Source organism: Patella vulgata, chromosome 1, assembly GCF_932274485.2.
Source record: "Patella vulgata chromosome 1, xgPatVulg1.2, whole genome shotgun sequence".
In the NCBI taxonomy this organism is placed as follows: domain Eukaryota; kingdom Metazoa; phylum Mollusca; class Gastropoda; family Patellidae; genus Patella; species Patella vulgata.
This window is the reverse complement of record NC_065879.2, coordinates 9,059,023-9,073,516: the sequence shown is the minus strand read 5'-3', so window position 1 is coordinate 9,073,516 and position 14,494 is coordinate 9,059,023. Positions and strand designations below refer to the sequence as shown.

At 38.1% G+C, this 14,494-nt stretch overlaps 1 protein-coding gene across 3 annotated transcripts in view; it reads left to right on the top strand.

The window, feature by feature from the left end:
* The window catches only part of LOC126812215 (uncharacterized), a 102,996-nt gene extending 96,296 nt beyond the window's left edge, over window positions 1–6,700 (top strand). For 2 of the 3 annotated variants that reach the window (XM_050538490.2, XM_050538472.1), the window contains one exon: window positions 2,998–6,700. In XM_050538490.2, the coding sequence (XP_050394447.1) occupies window positions 2,998–4,386 (1,389 nt within the window). In that variant the 3' untranslated portion in view covers window positions 4,387–6,700. The remainder of the gene's footprint in view (window positions 1–2,997) is intronic. The other variant, XM_050538482.2, reaches the window with a different exon arrangement.
* Window positions 6,701–14,494: the final 7,794 nt, after the last annotated feature.

Below are 14,494 nucleotides of genomic sequence, written 5' to 3'. Positions count from 1 at the left end.
TATGACCGTGGTTAGAAAATAAAATTGTCGATTTTATTGGATTTCATATGGTGATTCGTTTTGTGGGATGACAAGCTGTCGGAATTTTCCATCTGTAGACAAATCCAATGTTTGTGTTATAATCGATTGTGTGTACATTTTGTACCTGTGTCAACACAATCAGCTAAAATAAGATTAAAATTAGTAAACATACCGACTTCCGCTTAACCTTACTAAACAAAACAAATACCATACATAAGTCACAATTCTATGGAATACAATTACAGCTTATTACGGTGCGACTAGAGAAGCCAATCGCTCAGTAATAAGCAGTAATTGTTTTCCATATAATTGTCACCTACATGTATGTATTCCAGTTCAATTACTAAATGCCATTGAAACAATTTTTAAAAAATACCGTATTGATCTTGGCCCATCAATAATCACAATAACATAGCAGATCAATAAGATATTAAATAGTTTGTTTTGACCTTCATATAAATAAAAGAATTTTTCGTCCTTTAAGTTATAATCCGTTTCCTGACAGAGACCATTCTGCCAATCTGATTAAAATACAGATCTATTTTTCGTTTCGTTTTTTTTTATACTTTCGATAGCCTCTACTACATGAAGATCTGACCGGTTGTAGTGAAAGGTCGCGTCAGAGGTCATACGAGTGACTTTTGACCTTATGACGTCAGACATTTAATTAACCAATCTGCGTTGATGTTTCTAATGGGTTACCCACAGTTCCATGTACCTCACGCCAAAAACTCGCCTTAACAGACCGTTTCATTGGCTAATCCCTCACATCATCCAGAACACGTCAATGATAACAACTCTTCCAGATCCTAGTGTAGTAAAGACAAGTATAACAAATTTCTGAACTATAAAAAACGAAACCGAAATAGGATCTGTGTTTTAATCAGATTGACTAGATATGGACGTATTAAAACATTTCTCACTCTAATCACGCCACTGTTTGCGTTTCAATAATTCGAGGGTTAAAGTTATTTTGAATATATTATTAAAAAGTAATTACGTTTTTTTCGTTGTGAGAGTGTCATTGTCTCTTTAATGTTAGATTACATGACTGTACATGTAGATAACCGAAAAGAAATAAATCTCGTATCATCTTTCACTAGCGACGCCATATTGGATATAAACCCCCATTACGTATTTTCCTTTTGTTATTTATGATGTTTACCTATTCTATATAGATAGCCGTGTGAATTATTGTGTTCAAAGTGAACCTATACAATAAAATATTGTAAACAAACTAAGGGTTCGTTATATTCAGTATAATGATCCTTTGTATGGCTAATCCTTTCATACGACATCGAATATTAACGGGCTATAGAATATTATTCTGTACGTAGAGTGCGTGTGTGTGTGTGAAATAGCTTATTTAACGTCCGCTTGCACCCAAGTGATATCGCAGTAGTAGTAGTAGCACCCTTGGTGCTTTAACGCCCGCTTCCACCCTCGTGATATCGCAGTAGTAGGAGTAGTACCCTTGGTGCTTTAACGTCTGCTTCCACTAAAGTGATATCGCAGTAGTAGTATAGTATTTACCTTGGTGCTTTCACGCCTGCTTCCAACCTAGTGATATCGCAGTAGTAGGAGCTTTAAGGTCTGCTTCCACTAAAGTGATATCGCAGTAGTAGTATAGTAATTACCTTGGTGCTTTTACGTCTGATTCCACTAAAGTGATATCGCAGTATGACGTACATGTACATAATAGTAACGCAAACTGATCAGCAGTAAATATTCACTAGGCCGCTGTAATCAATATTAACTTTTTTTCTTCTGCAAATTAAATTCTGAAACAATTTTTCAAATTATTAAGAAAAAAAAAATGTGATGATAGTATAACTGGATAAAAAATATTCCCTATTTAGTGATAATGGATACATAAAATAGTACCCGAAGGCATAAAAGGCGCCATTTTGCCCAGAACAGTTTACGTTAATACGTCCTATGTAAACAATTCATGCGCTATCGATGCTATGTGATGTGACGTCATACGTCGACCTATAGTACATGTACATGTGAACTTATAAAGGTCAGTCATCTGACACAGAGTTAGGAGAAAGCATTCGGATTACATGTACCTCTGTGAAACAGATCGACAGTAACGTACTTCAAGTACGGTACTTGTAGCTAAACACTCGGCAAACCTCATCAGATTCCAGTACCCTACATCTAGCCTCGGCTGTATGACGACGTCCGCCATTGAAACTACTTTCAAGTTCCCTGATTACCAACGGCGTTGCCCACGATGGCGCCTTTGAATAATGTTTTATCGTACAAACATTTCAAAGTCTGAAGCTGTTTTTCTCTCAAGTTTATCCGATTTTCTTTCGACAATGACACGTTTGCACTGAAAATTCACACACTCTCCGAACGACGCAATTGCGAGAACTCTTTCTAAATAAGTAAACCGGTGCCGCATCGCAATTGTATAGGCGCAGGTACATATCACTTACCGTCATACAGCCGATGCTACATATAGATGTAGGGTACCGGAATATACCGAGGTTTGCCGACTAGTAGCTAAATTGAGGAAGGGGTTAAAGTTCAGTGTAATTTGGAAAGTGAGAATTGAAAGTTTATGGAAACGTACAAAATGTACTTCTCTTTACCAAAACCACCCGTGCATACATGTACATGTAGATGCATGATGCTTGTTTATAATTTTTAATGATTGCCACTGTGTCTTTTTTATTTATCTATATAGTCACATGAGGTGATCACTGTTTTTTTTGTCTTTTAAATCTATAGTCGCATACATGTATACATGTAATAATTCATTGAAATCTACATAGTCCGTTTTGGTGTATATGCTTGATAACGATAAGAGGATACTTATCGAAACGTCGTGCTTGTGTATAATAAACCAGTGATTGTTTTCCCATATAACTGTGTTACTTCTGTTATATTATTATTGTTGTTCGTATCATTATTTTGTCTTTGGAACTGAAATTATAACATCATTATTATTATTACTCATTTCAGAAACGACTGTATAATAATGGTGGATCGTTTGATACGACTGATGCGCCACCAAACACACTCTTCTCTCCTAACATGCATTCCTCTACGCATGCTCAAGATGGTTTTGTCGAGCGTAATGCCAATCCGTATCAACTTGTTATGGATGACGTCATTAATGGCAACATGAAACGTAAAACCGAGTCAAAAAAGCAGGCTACGTCAGTGGAAGATGTGTTAAATTGCTTGCTTGCTTTAGATGGACAACAAAAATCCAAGGCTATTAGACGACGTCATACGACAGGCAAAGGTGATCGAAAGACTCAGGATCAGGCGCATTACCGACGATTTTTGAGTGAAGAGGCCCTGGAGCCTCGAGCACGTGACGTGTGTTCAACAACCTGGTCAGCTGATTATTTGGACTCTAATGAGGTCAGTTTTCGTGACCTGGAAAGTGACGAACTGGACGACGTTATCGTCCATTGTGAAAATCCGGACTGTGACAGTAGTTGTGTCATGTCTATCGCGAAGAGGAACTATTTAACCTGCCATAATTGCTACACATACTACTGTTGTAAAAATTGTCGTAAAAAAGACTGGTCCGCCCATAAAAATGACTGCCACATTAGTCGTGTAAATACTTTGTGTAGAAATATTGTAAAAACTGTAAATAAGGACTCCCATATTCAATATTATATTTCTAGATTTGCTAGACGGGGTTATCTCTATAGGGGGCGTGGCTGTGTTGTGCTAAGTTTTGTCAATTTTAAGAGTGGTCAAAAACTTATCCAAGACGGACTGCGTCGTAATGCATTGTCACCTATTTATATGACTTTAGCGGAACTGAACCGTTCTACAATATTCGGTGATATAAAATTCGGACTAACTGAAATGTGTAGTCGCTATAACCCAGATTCAAAGTATGTAGTGTATGTAGGCATAGGTGTAGGCACGCATGTCCAGTCGGAGAAAACGGCTATTCCGCGTCAAAATGGTTCCTTTGTTGAAAAAAGTGCAATGTTGCGTTTGTGCCCCGCCCATATGCTACCGAATGTGGATGAAACCGACGATTTATCAGTGCTAGTTCTAACGGTCATGCATGGCGGCCATGATCAAGGAAATAACGATCATAGAAAATCTAGGGAATTAGGAGTAATCAACATTCAACGAAAGTTACAACAAAGAGGAGTATTTCTCCGATATCAATATCCGGAACTGTATTATAAATTATTGAAATTTGTTGCGGACGCCAAACCCATTTCGCCTGAAATTCTCAATCCGGTTGACGCACAAACCGGACAGCAATTTGTTTGTATTATTCTCATGGAAACGGAACCGGAAATAGAATGGATGCAAGAAAACAAACCGGAAGTAGATCAGCGATATGGTGGATCAGGATATCTTAGCAACTAATTCACGCAATTAACCCGACTTAAAAAAAAATTTGATTATATTTCCTAAAAAAAAGAATGGCCTCTAAGTTACGCTTTTTAGATGTTGGGAAATTTTGAGTATATTTATACAATTAAAGTGTTTATTTTTGTCTTGTTCCAGTTAAATATTCATGAGCGCCTCCATGTAGGCTATTCCTGCTTGTATATACATAAAATGACCCAATATTAATCCGCTTTATGTTAATTAAATGGCAACATTTTTAAATGGATTTGTTTAATATTTCTTGCCATAATACAATATATTGTTATTATTTCCCAGTAATTATTTCAAATTAAATTTAATACTATTTCTTAAAATAAGTCTAAATGTATTTTTACTGTTTACATTTTATTTATATGGCGTGACTGGGTGTTCATCGTGGTTAGTGATTGAGTCTTTCAGTGCGATTTTTGTTTTTTTGTTTATTTTCACCTTTTTTTTCTTCAGCTTTTTGTTGATTATGTAAGTAAAGGTTGTAAAAATAGTTAACAAATATTTGTAAACTAGAGATGAAACACGGTGGTTTGTTTCTATTAACCACCGTGTTATTTTAAACTTGTTAACAATTTTAATAGTTTATATGTATATGAGTAAATTTACAAATACGTTACTAGGCAACACTATAAGGACTGGAAACCGGGAATGACGTTATCTCCGCCATCTTAGATTTGTGACGTCATACCGAAAATCGAAATTTGCCAATCGATCCGCAAGCACGCCCGGATTCATGTCGATCGTACTTCATTTGACGGAGCCACAGGCTTTTTCCGAAGAGCGTGTCCCCATAAGAACAGTATAGGTACATGTAGCGCTTGTTGGTCAGTTCCATCTCCATAAATCATAAAGATTTACAAATATCAAATCAAGTTGGGCTATTTGGCGCTTTAAAACGACCGACTTTCCCCTAATGAACTGAATATAGCTTAGCGTGCTGTTGGTTCTATTTGATGTTCATACGCCACTATATCAATGCAGGTATATATAGTCGCCTACCACATGCAACCTAATGAAATATTTAGCCGAGAGCTTGATTGATTTCTCGTGTTTTATGCACGTTAATATGCAAATTACGCATGAATCCTCTCAATCATTATCGATTATCATGTCCAATGAGTCTACATATGATCTGATTTCAATGCATCATACATGTACATATATGCTAAAACTATTTCGTTGTTTGTTTTTTTTTTGTTAGTTTGTTTTTAGCTATGATTATCGGAAACTCTAGATCGGAGACGGCCCTGCAAATATGACGTCATATGTGGATTTTGATTTAGGAATAGGGTAAGGGTAAGTCGTGGGTTAGGGTTAGGGCTAGGGTTAGCGCTAGCCCTGTTTGCATCTCGAGACTTTGACAAAATCTGCAGGTCCTAACCCTTATTCTAACCCTAACCCACATTCCACATTTGACGTCATATGTTCTAAAATTTGCAAGACCGTCGCCGATCTAGCGTTCTCCATGATTATCTGTTTTCCGTGTGTGAATGTTTTGAATGTTTTGGCCCTTTTCTTGAAATATTACAAACTCCATTTGTTCTAATATTGAACGAAGTGGTAAAATTTCTAGAAATTGTGAAGACGTTTCTCCGGAGAAGCCTTCATAGAAACCTGTCCATTTTAATACCCTTGGATGATATTGGAATGTGAACTGTGATGGGTTTTTTCCAGAAACCGTCATTACGCCATGTTAATTTCCCCGTGTGCCTTACAAGATACCACTTGGCAAACCTCAGCAAACTCAGTACCCTACATCTAGATACCGGAGTCTGCCGAAGTTAGCCGAGTGAAAAGATACAAATCGTAGGATTATCTATATAAATATATAGTCTATATGTCACGTGTATATTATCTCTGTTTTTCAAATCATAGAAATATTAAAGTTTAAATCTCGTACCAGTAATCTGAATTTTAAAAAAATGTTGTTTTTTTTTTAATTTTTAACCAATCAGGTAACCGATTAACAGTTACCCCTTAGCGTCAATTACATAGTAATTATTTAAGCACCGTAATTTCGTACTCGGCTTTTGTGCGGTTTTATGTTTATGTGTTCGTATATTTACAAATTTGAACATAGGAAATTACGGAACAGTATAAGCATTTAAATATATTTAATTTCTTCATTCACTTTTAAGTACTTTGCAAGGTAAATGTTTAGTGCCTTTAGAATCAGAACCCACTATAAAGTTTGTTTTTGTAGGTGAAATAAAAGTGTTTTAAATAAATTGAATTTTTAATGGTGTCTAGTTATGTAATATTTTGTCAATAAAAAGACTGTTTATGTTATTTTCTTTAATTTGACGTCTTGTTTTATTGTTAGTGTTAAAGTGATATAGTGATCGTCATTTTAAAGGGTGGGGGGGTATAGGGGGTAGTCGAATGGTTTAACACGTTCACTTTAGATCATAAAAGGTCTGTTATTGAGTCAACTGACGTAGTTTCGATTCCTAATTTGTACGTGGCAATGAGTTGACTTGCCTGTCCAACCTCGTGGGTTTTCTCCGGATCCTCCGCCCCCTCCCCACCCCCATTGCCAAAGACCCCAACGTGCAAGCGAGTTTCTGAAAGGAAATTGAACGATGTGTTAGTCTCGAAATGACCTGGTGTGTCGAGTGGACGTTTAACCCTATTCATCTCTCCCCTCGTCTTCTCATAGCACACTGTATGGCGTATGTCCGTCTTCATTAGCCTGGATGTTGCAGAAAAGTAGGACGTTAAACCCCATTTTAACGAATTTACCTTAACTTGCACTTAGTGAGTTTCTCTTAAAAAACAAAACAAAAAGAAACAACAAAACTATAAAGTTGGTCCAAATATGGTCTTTATCCTTAATATAGTGTCATGTCTTCCATCACCCCGCCATCTAACACGTAGGTCTAGACATGTGCATATTCATCAAAGTCATAGCTTGTAATCGCCTTTATCTTCTATTATCTAGATAGATGGTGGATTAAAAAGACGGAAAGAGGTGGGTGGGGGTAACGTCCACTCGACACAAACTAGGTCATTTCGGGACTAACACGTGGTTCAATTTTATTTCAATAATTCATATGCGCGCAGGGAGTCTTTAGCAGTGGGAGGAAACCGGAGGACCCGGAGAAAACCTACGAGTTTGGACAGGCAACCCTACTCCTTGTCACGTACACCCGGGGAATCGAAACCACACAAGCTGACTGAAAGACAGAAATGAAATGAACTGGATGGAGTTTAACGTCTTACTGTTCTGCTCCTAACCTGGGCTAATGAAGACGGGCATACGCCCTACAGTGTGCTTTGAGGGAAATTTTGCCCGGGCAGCGGCACTATCGCCTACTCTTATACCGAATTCCAACTGCCAAGGGATCTTTTACGTGCACGCCAATGTGTACACGGGACCTCGGTTTTTCGTCCCATCCGAACGACTAGACAGCTGTCCTTGTCAGGCCCTCCATCCTGCATCACTGACAAAGGGGGAAACACGCCGGAAAATCTGGTAGAACTTTCTCGGCCAATGCAGGGATCGAATACCCGACCTCCAGGCTAGCGAGCCAGCGTCTTACCCACTTAGCCACGTGATCCCCCACCTCAAAGACAGACTTTATGATACAGCGCGCATGTGCTAACCATTCAGCCCCCCCCCCCTTAAAAAGATGGAAAATGGCAGAACTAAACAAGGGGGTGCTCGATTGTCAGAATTGCAATCAAGTGATACGGAATTCAGTCCTGTCACAGTTCTGCCAGTCCCGACAGTTTAGGTGGTGTGAGTAGAATCGTGACGTATTTTAAGTAACAAATATATGTTTCAGCTGCCATGATTGGTTGAGATATTGTTTATGCAGTGGGCACACGCGCTGTACTCCGAAATTCTCCTTTTCACTCGATTGACACTATTTTCGGAATTGAGAGAATTTAATTCCTGATCGTTCAATCGAGTGTCCATCCCCTGTGTGTCCTTGGTTGGGGTAGTACTAAATAAAAACAAAACGTTCGTGGCGTTACATAAATACGGATTGTACTTATGGCTATCAGAGGGTGCAGTACAAACTGCGAAGTAAACAAGTCAAGGTCATTTAATGCATAAATCCTGCAACCGATACAGTTGATTCCTGCTATTGATTAATGCTATAGTATCTTTAGAATTTGATTGCAGGCATGGATCTTTGCTTTTATAAACCGTGATATGCTGGAAATGCTACGCTGACATGATTCTGGAGTCTTACCCTTTGAAGCCGTCTACACTCGAAATTGTTATAAGATTAAATGAAACTTTCTATGAACTAACCGGAACTTCATTAATCCAGGATTTTGGCCCTTTGTTCGATGATCAAGCTCGGGGAGAGGATTTGAAGGATAATAAAGAACATTTTACAACAATCCCTACAAAATGTACCAATTCTTCTAGTAACAGCTAGACCGAGGACTGGACCGTCGCGATCAGCAAACCGACTCCATGACAAAAAGCCACCTCGGTTGCTGATAACTTACCGGGTAAAACATACAATGTGACATAATCAGTACTTCCATTTAAACTATTACATCAATCCGTTCTAACAAGGGTGCTTGGGTGGCCGGATGGTTAGCACGTGTGCACGGTATCATAAGGTCTGTCATTGAGTCAACTGGCTTGGTTTCGAATCCCCGATTGTACGTGACAAGGAGTAGGGTCGCCTGTTCAATCTCGTGGGTTTTATCTGGGTCCTTTGGTTTCCTCTCTCTTCTAAAGACCCGTACGCACAAGCGAATTATGGAAATGAAATTAAACCATATGTTAGTCCCGAAATGTCCTAGTGGACGTTAAACCCATTTCTATCCCCCTCTCTCTCTCTCTTTCTCTCTCTCTCTCCGTTCTAACAAAAGAGTAAATGTTTCATTTATTCTGTATGCGGTATACGATGAGTTACAATATTGAGTAGTTAAAGGAACGTTTTGGATCAACCAGAAAAAAATAATATAACATTTTACCAGCGAGAAAAGAAGTCCATTGACCTCAATGGCCATAAATAGTTAAAATGGCCACATATGACATTTTAGATGTATATTTAATGACTATAAATACCAACTATCAGCAGAAATCTATCTATAAATAACTGGGAATTATTAATCGATATGGTGGCTCGATTCGTTTATAAAATAAACTTATCAGCAAATAAAACAGATAAACTCATTGGTTCTATTATATATTCTATTATATCCTAGTCTGGTTTAAAGGAACCAACGCCAAATATGTTTTAGTGAAAAAAAAATGGCGAGTTAATGATTTGTAATGCCAGCTGTCATGGGTTCTTTTACGTGCACCTCAATCAATGTGTACAGGCGATCGCAGTTTTTCGTCGCAACCGAACGAATAGACCAAATACCTTGTCAGTCTCCCGGTCCTACACCACTGACCAGGAGAAACCATACTGCATAATCCAGAGGAACTTTCTTAGCGAAGACCAGGATCGATTCCGTGCCATACACATGGGGAATGGGGGAAGCGAATGGTTAGCGTGTGAGCGTTGTATAATAAGGTCTGTCGTTGACTCAACTGGCGTGGTTTCGATTACCCAGTTGTACTTGACAAGGAGTAGGATCGCTTGTCTAACCCCGTGTGTTTTCTCCGGGTCCTCCGGTTTCTTCTCACTGCTAAAGACCCTAAGCGAATTATTGGAATAAAATTGAGCCATATTTGTTAGTTCCAAAATGACCTGGTTTGTATCGAGTGGACGTTAAACCCCATTTCTCTCTCTCTCTCTCTCTCTCTCTCTCTCATACTCACTGAGTCACCGTGGCTCCTAAAATATATAAAACGGAACTGCATTCTGATTTTTTAAACCAGATTTCTATTGTAGGGGCATATTTTGTCTGTCTAGCACACCGATACTCCCCACCCAATCACATTACATACGTGAATATAGAAAGGAACATTGGATGGGCGAATTGACGTTAAACTCTATTCCATTCTGCACGTGACCATAGTAAATGAAAATAATCGTAATGTCAAAATGCCTGAAATCTTGTGTTGAAGAGATTTGAAACTCCTTTCATTTCCTTTCCTACTGAATAAATAGCCCCGAGGCTTAACTAATACAGTGAGTTGTATCTGATATACAGTAGCTTGTTATATTATTAGTCTAGTGGTATATAAGAGAATGTTGAAATAGTAAATGGGGTCAATAGGTTACAACAAAATCTATTTGTATACAAGAGTATCGTTTGCTTACGGGACAATGATAGGAATGTTCTTTTATTACAATATCCTAGTAACGCCAAATAGCAATTCCATTTAAATAAAGCAAAAGTATATGAATAAGATACATCATACCGTGGAAGTTGTTTGTTGGGCGGATGGGGTGGGCGATTGGATGGCCGAATGGTTAGCACGTATGCGTTGTATCGTAAGGTCTGTCATTGAGTCAACTGGCGTGGTTTTGATTCATCGTTTGTACGTGACAAGGAGTAGCGTCGCCTGTCCAACCTCGTGTGTTTTCTCCGGGTCCTCCGGTTTCCTCCCACTGCTAAAGACCCCTAAGCGCAAGCGAATTGTTGGAAATAAAACTGAACCATGTGTTAGTCCCGAATGACATAGTTTGTGTCGAGTGGACGTTAAACCCTCTCTCTCTCTCTCTCTCTCTCTCTCCTGGGCGGATGGGGTTCGGGTCGGGTCTCAGAAATTCGTGCTATCATTGCGCTTAGGACTGTTTCACTGAACAATTCTTGAGTATTAGAATCCACATACATACAAGAATCTCAAATCGAAAACAATCATTCGTCATGAAAGGCCAAAGCTCTAATTTAAATAACTGCAGGTGTTCCCCAGGGATCAATATTTGGTACACTTCTTTCTTTATTTATATCAATGATATTATTGCAAATGTTAACTCTAATACACGCTACGTCGTTGTATCTAACTATTAAAAAATGTAAAAATATATTTAATATAGATGTTGATTAACAACTGGTCGACTAAATAGAAAGTAAGAATTAACCCCTTAAAAGCAGTTTCCAAACCTCTTTTGAATTAAATTTTAACAACCTAAAAATTACGTAATACCACAGGCATCTTGGTCTTATTTCACAAAGTGATGCAGTTAACCTTGTGTGCTTATGCGATACGATCATGTATATATTAGAGACTTTTGGCAAGCGTAATTTCCTGGTCCGTATCGCGTATCCGTATGGATTTTGCGTGTGACGTCATCAATGTATGTGTATTTCTCATACGTGATACGGCACACGGATACGGCAGCACGTATGGAACGGCTTTCATACGGAAATGGTCCGTATAACACTGTCGTCTTTTTACCGTCGTTTTTGCTACTTTTAGACGCTGAAATGTTGCATCATAGCGTTTTTATGAATCTTTGTGTATCCTAGAACACGAAGGTGTATATTTGATGTGATTTTAACAGTGATAACGACTGCAATTTAATCATTATTTTTGATGGGTTGTTCTCGGAATTTTCATATTTTTCCCGCCTGTCTGCATACTGGTTGATCTACGGGCTAAACTTTCTGAAATGATACATTAGTGAAACCAAAAATTTCTAAAATCTGCCAAAACTCTAAAACTACATTGACGCAACGTATCACGTATACGATACGGATACGGGATACGGATGGGAAAAATCCGCTTGCCAAAAGTCTCTATTGTATTACATCTCACGCCTTCGTATTTATTATAAGCCGTATTTTGAATCAGTATTTAGACGATAGATAAACAGACTGTCGCCAACTGGATCCAATCTTTTGATAGATCTCGTTTTAATCCGATTGAATTTTAAGCAGGTGATTATTTATCGTTGATATTTTAAGATTGTTTTCTTATTATCAAATGTTGAATAATCACCCTGAGTACAGGTTAGTGTTGATTAAGTCGTGACACTGCTCGATCGGGATCGGCGACTTTATCATTTATCATTGAAAAAACATGACAAATCAACATGTCTATCTTTAAAACAAGTTCCAAATGAAAGCAGGGGACCAAATAGATAATTAACTAGAGCCCCTGTTTTAACTTGTTTTTATTATGACAAAGAGAGAAGATGACCCACCCTCTCTTCTCACGACAGAGATTTTATAAATGTATTTTAAGGTGACTTTTTGATATCCGAGGACTCTCTTATTTTGTGTTTTTAACAATTTTTAACCCTTTAAGTGTAGATAATGTAATTAAATCAGCCTGTCCATAATGTCATATTTATTGTATTGGACGTTAAGTATGTAATAAACAACGACCACCAACAGATAAGTAATTAATAAATTCAGTTTCGTTCGTGGTTTATCCAAGTCTACGATATCACCTTAGGTGGAAGTGGACGTAAAACCCCAGAAACGAACGAAATGGTTTATCCAACTCGAGTACCCGATAAAATGGAAACGGTCTACACCTAATCGACGCTACTGTCCACACTACACCAGGCACTCATATAGAAATTGTTTTTCGATAGATCACTAAAAGAAGGAAATTAGTTGTTTTGTATATGAAATGGATTGGTAATTATTTATATGTGAACTATATATCGAGAATATTAAAATGTTATTTATTATCTGGGTGGACACTAGATACAAATGGATATAAATCATCAACTATTTTTTTACAGGAGTCGGAGGTTAAAGGTTCAATATCATTTATATATATAGAGAGAAAGAAATTGGGTTTAACGTCCACTCGATCCAAACTAGGTCATTTCGGGACTAACATATGGTTGGATTTTATTTCAATAATTTATTTGCGCGTACGGGTCTTGATTCAATGACAGACCCTATGATACAACGCACAAGCGTTAACCATTCGGCCGTCCCCCACCTACCCTTCAGTATTTTTTTTATCATAGAAACACTGTATAAAACATTATCAATATGTTTCTTTGATAATATAAAAAAATAGTCTCCTTTATCTAGTCGACAGTGATGGATTGTCCAGCCTCACTTCCCTTTGCCAGTGGTGCAGGATGGATGCCCTGACAAGAAAAGCGTATAGTCGTTCGGTTAGACTATAACAAAAAAATCCAAACAACAACAACCGAGGTCTTATTTATTTATTATTCCAAGAAACAGATAATTTTATGCTAATAAACAGAAACGCTACAAAAAAATAAAATAAAAACACGTTTAGTCGTGCGCTCTTGGCATGCGCACAACAACCCTTGAAAGTTAAATTCGTTGAAGAGTGGGCGGGAAATCAGCTGTCTCAGCAAAATTTACACTGCAGCACATTGCGTCATTAGCCGGGTTGGTACAGCAAAGTAAGACGCTAACTTGAAACCAGACCAATTTCTTCTCCTTATCCTCTTTAGCATTTAGATTAATTACTAATTCTTACAGCCAATGGGCCATGGGTTTGTAAACTTTGTTGGAGCCACGGTGGCTAAGTGAGGTCGCGGGTTCGCTCCCGATGTTGGCCGAGATAGTTCATCAGGATTTTCCGGAGTAGTTTCCTCTTGTCAGTGGTGCAGGACGGAGGGTCTGACAAGAGCAGCTGTCTAGTCGTTCGGATGGAAGGATAAACAGAGGTCCCGTGTACACATTGGCGTGCACGTAAAAGATCCCTTGGTAGTTGGAATTCGATATAAGAGTAGGCCGTAGCGCCGCTGTCCGGGCAAAATTTCCCTTATAGCACACTGCATGGCCTTTTCCCCGTCTTCATTAGCCCAGCCGGAGCAGAACAATAGGACGTTAAACCCCATTTCATATCATTTCGTTTCATTTTTTGTAAACCTTGCTGGAGACTATAACACCTCTCAGTTCATTCATTAAAACTTTTTTCTTCTCAAACTATGCGCCTTAACTGTTGTAAATACTTAAAGAAATAATTTTAGAAATTTTAGCTATGCGCCATATCTGTGGTAAATATTTAAAGAAACAGTTTAAGAACTTTTAACCATGTGTGAGTGAGAATAAAAGTAATAGATCAACTTGTTTAATACGAGCTGGCGGTAAAGATAAAGAGATTATCATACCTGTTGTAATTAAAAAGATCAAAGAAAAAAAACACGACGACTATTTAACACCTGACCTGTTAACCAGGATAAGACCTATGTAGAGAGTCATTGACGTCTGAACGCAACAGTTTTTAAAGGGCAAAGGTTGTGAAGATTTTGGTGTCCCTGGTGTTGTGTTTTTAAGATGT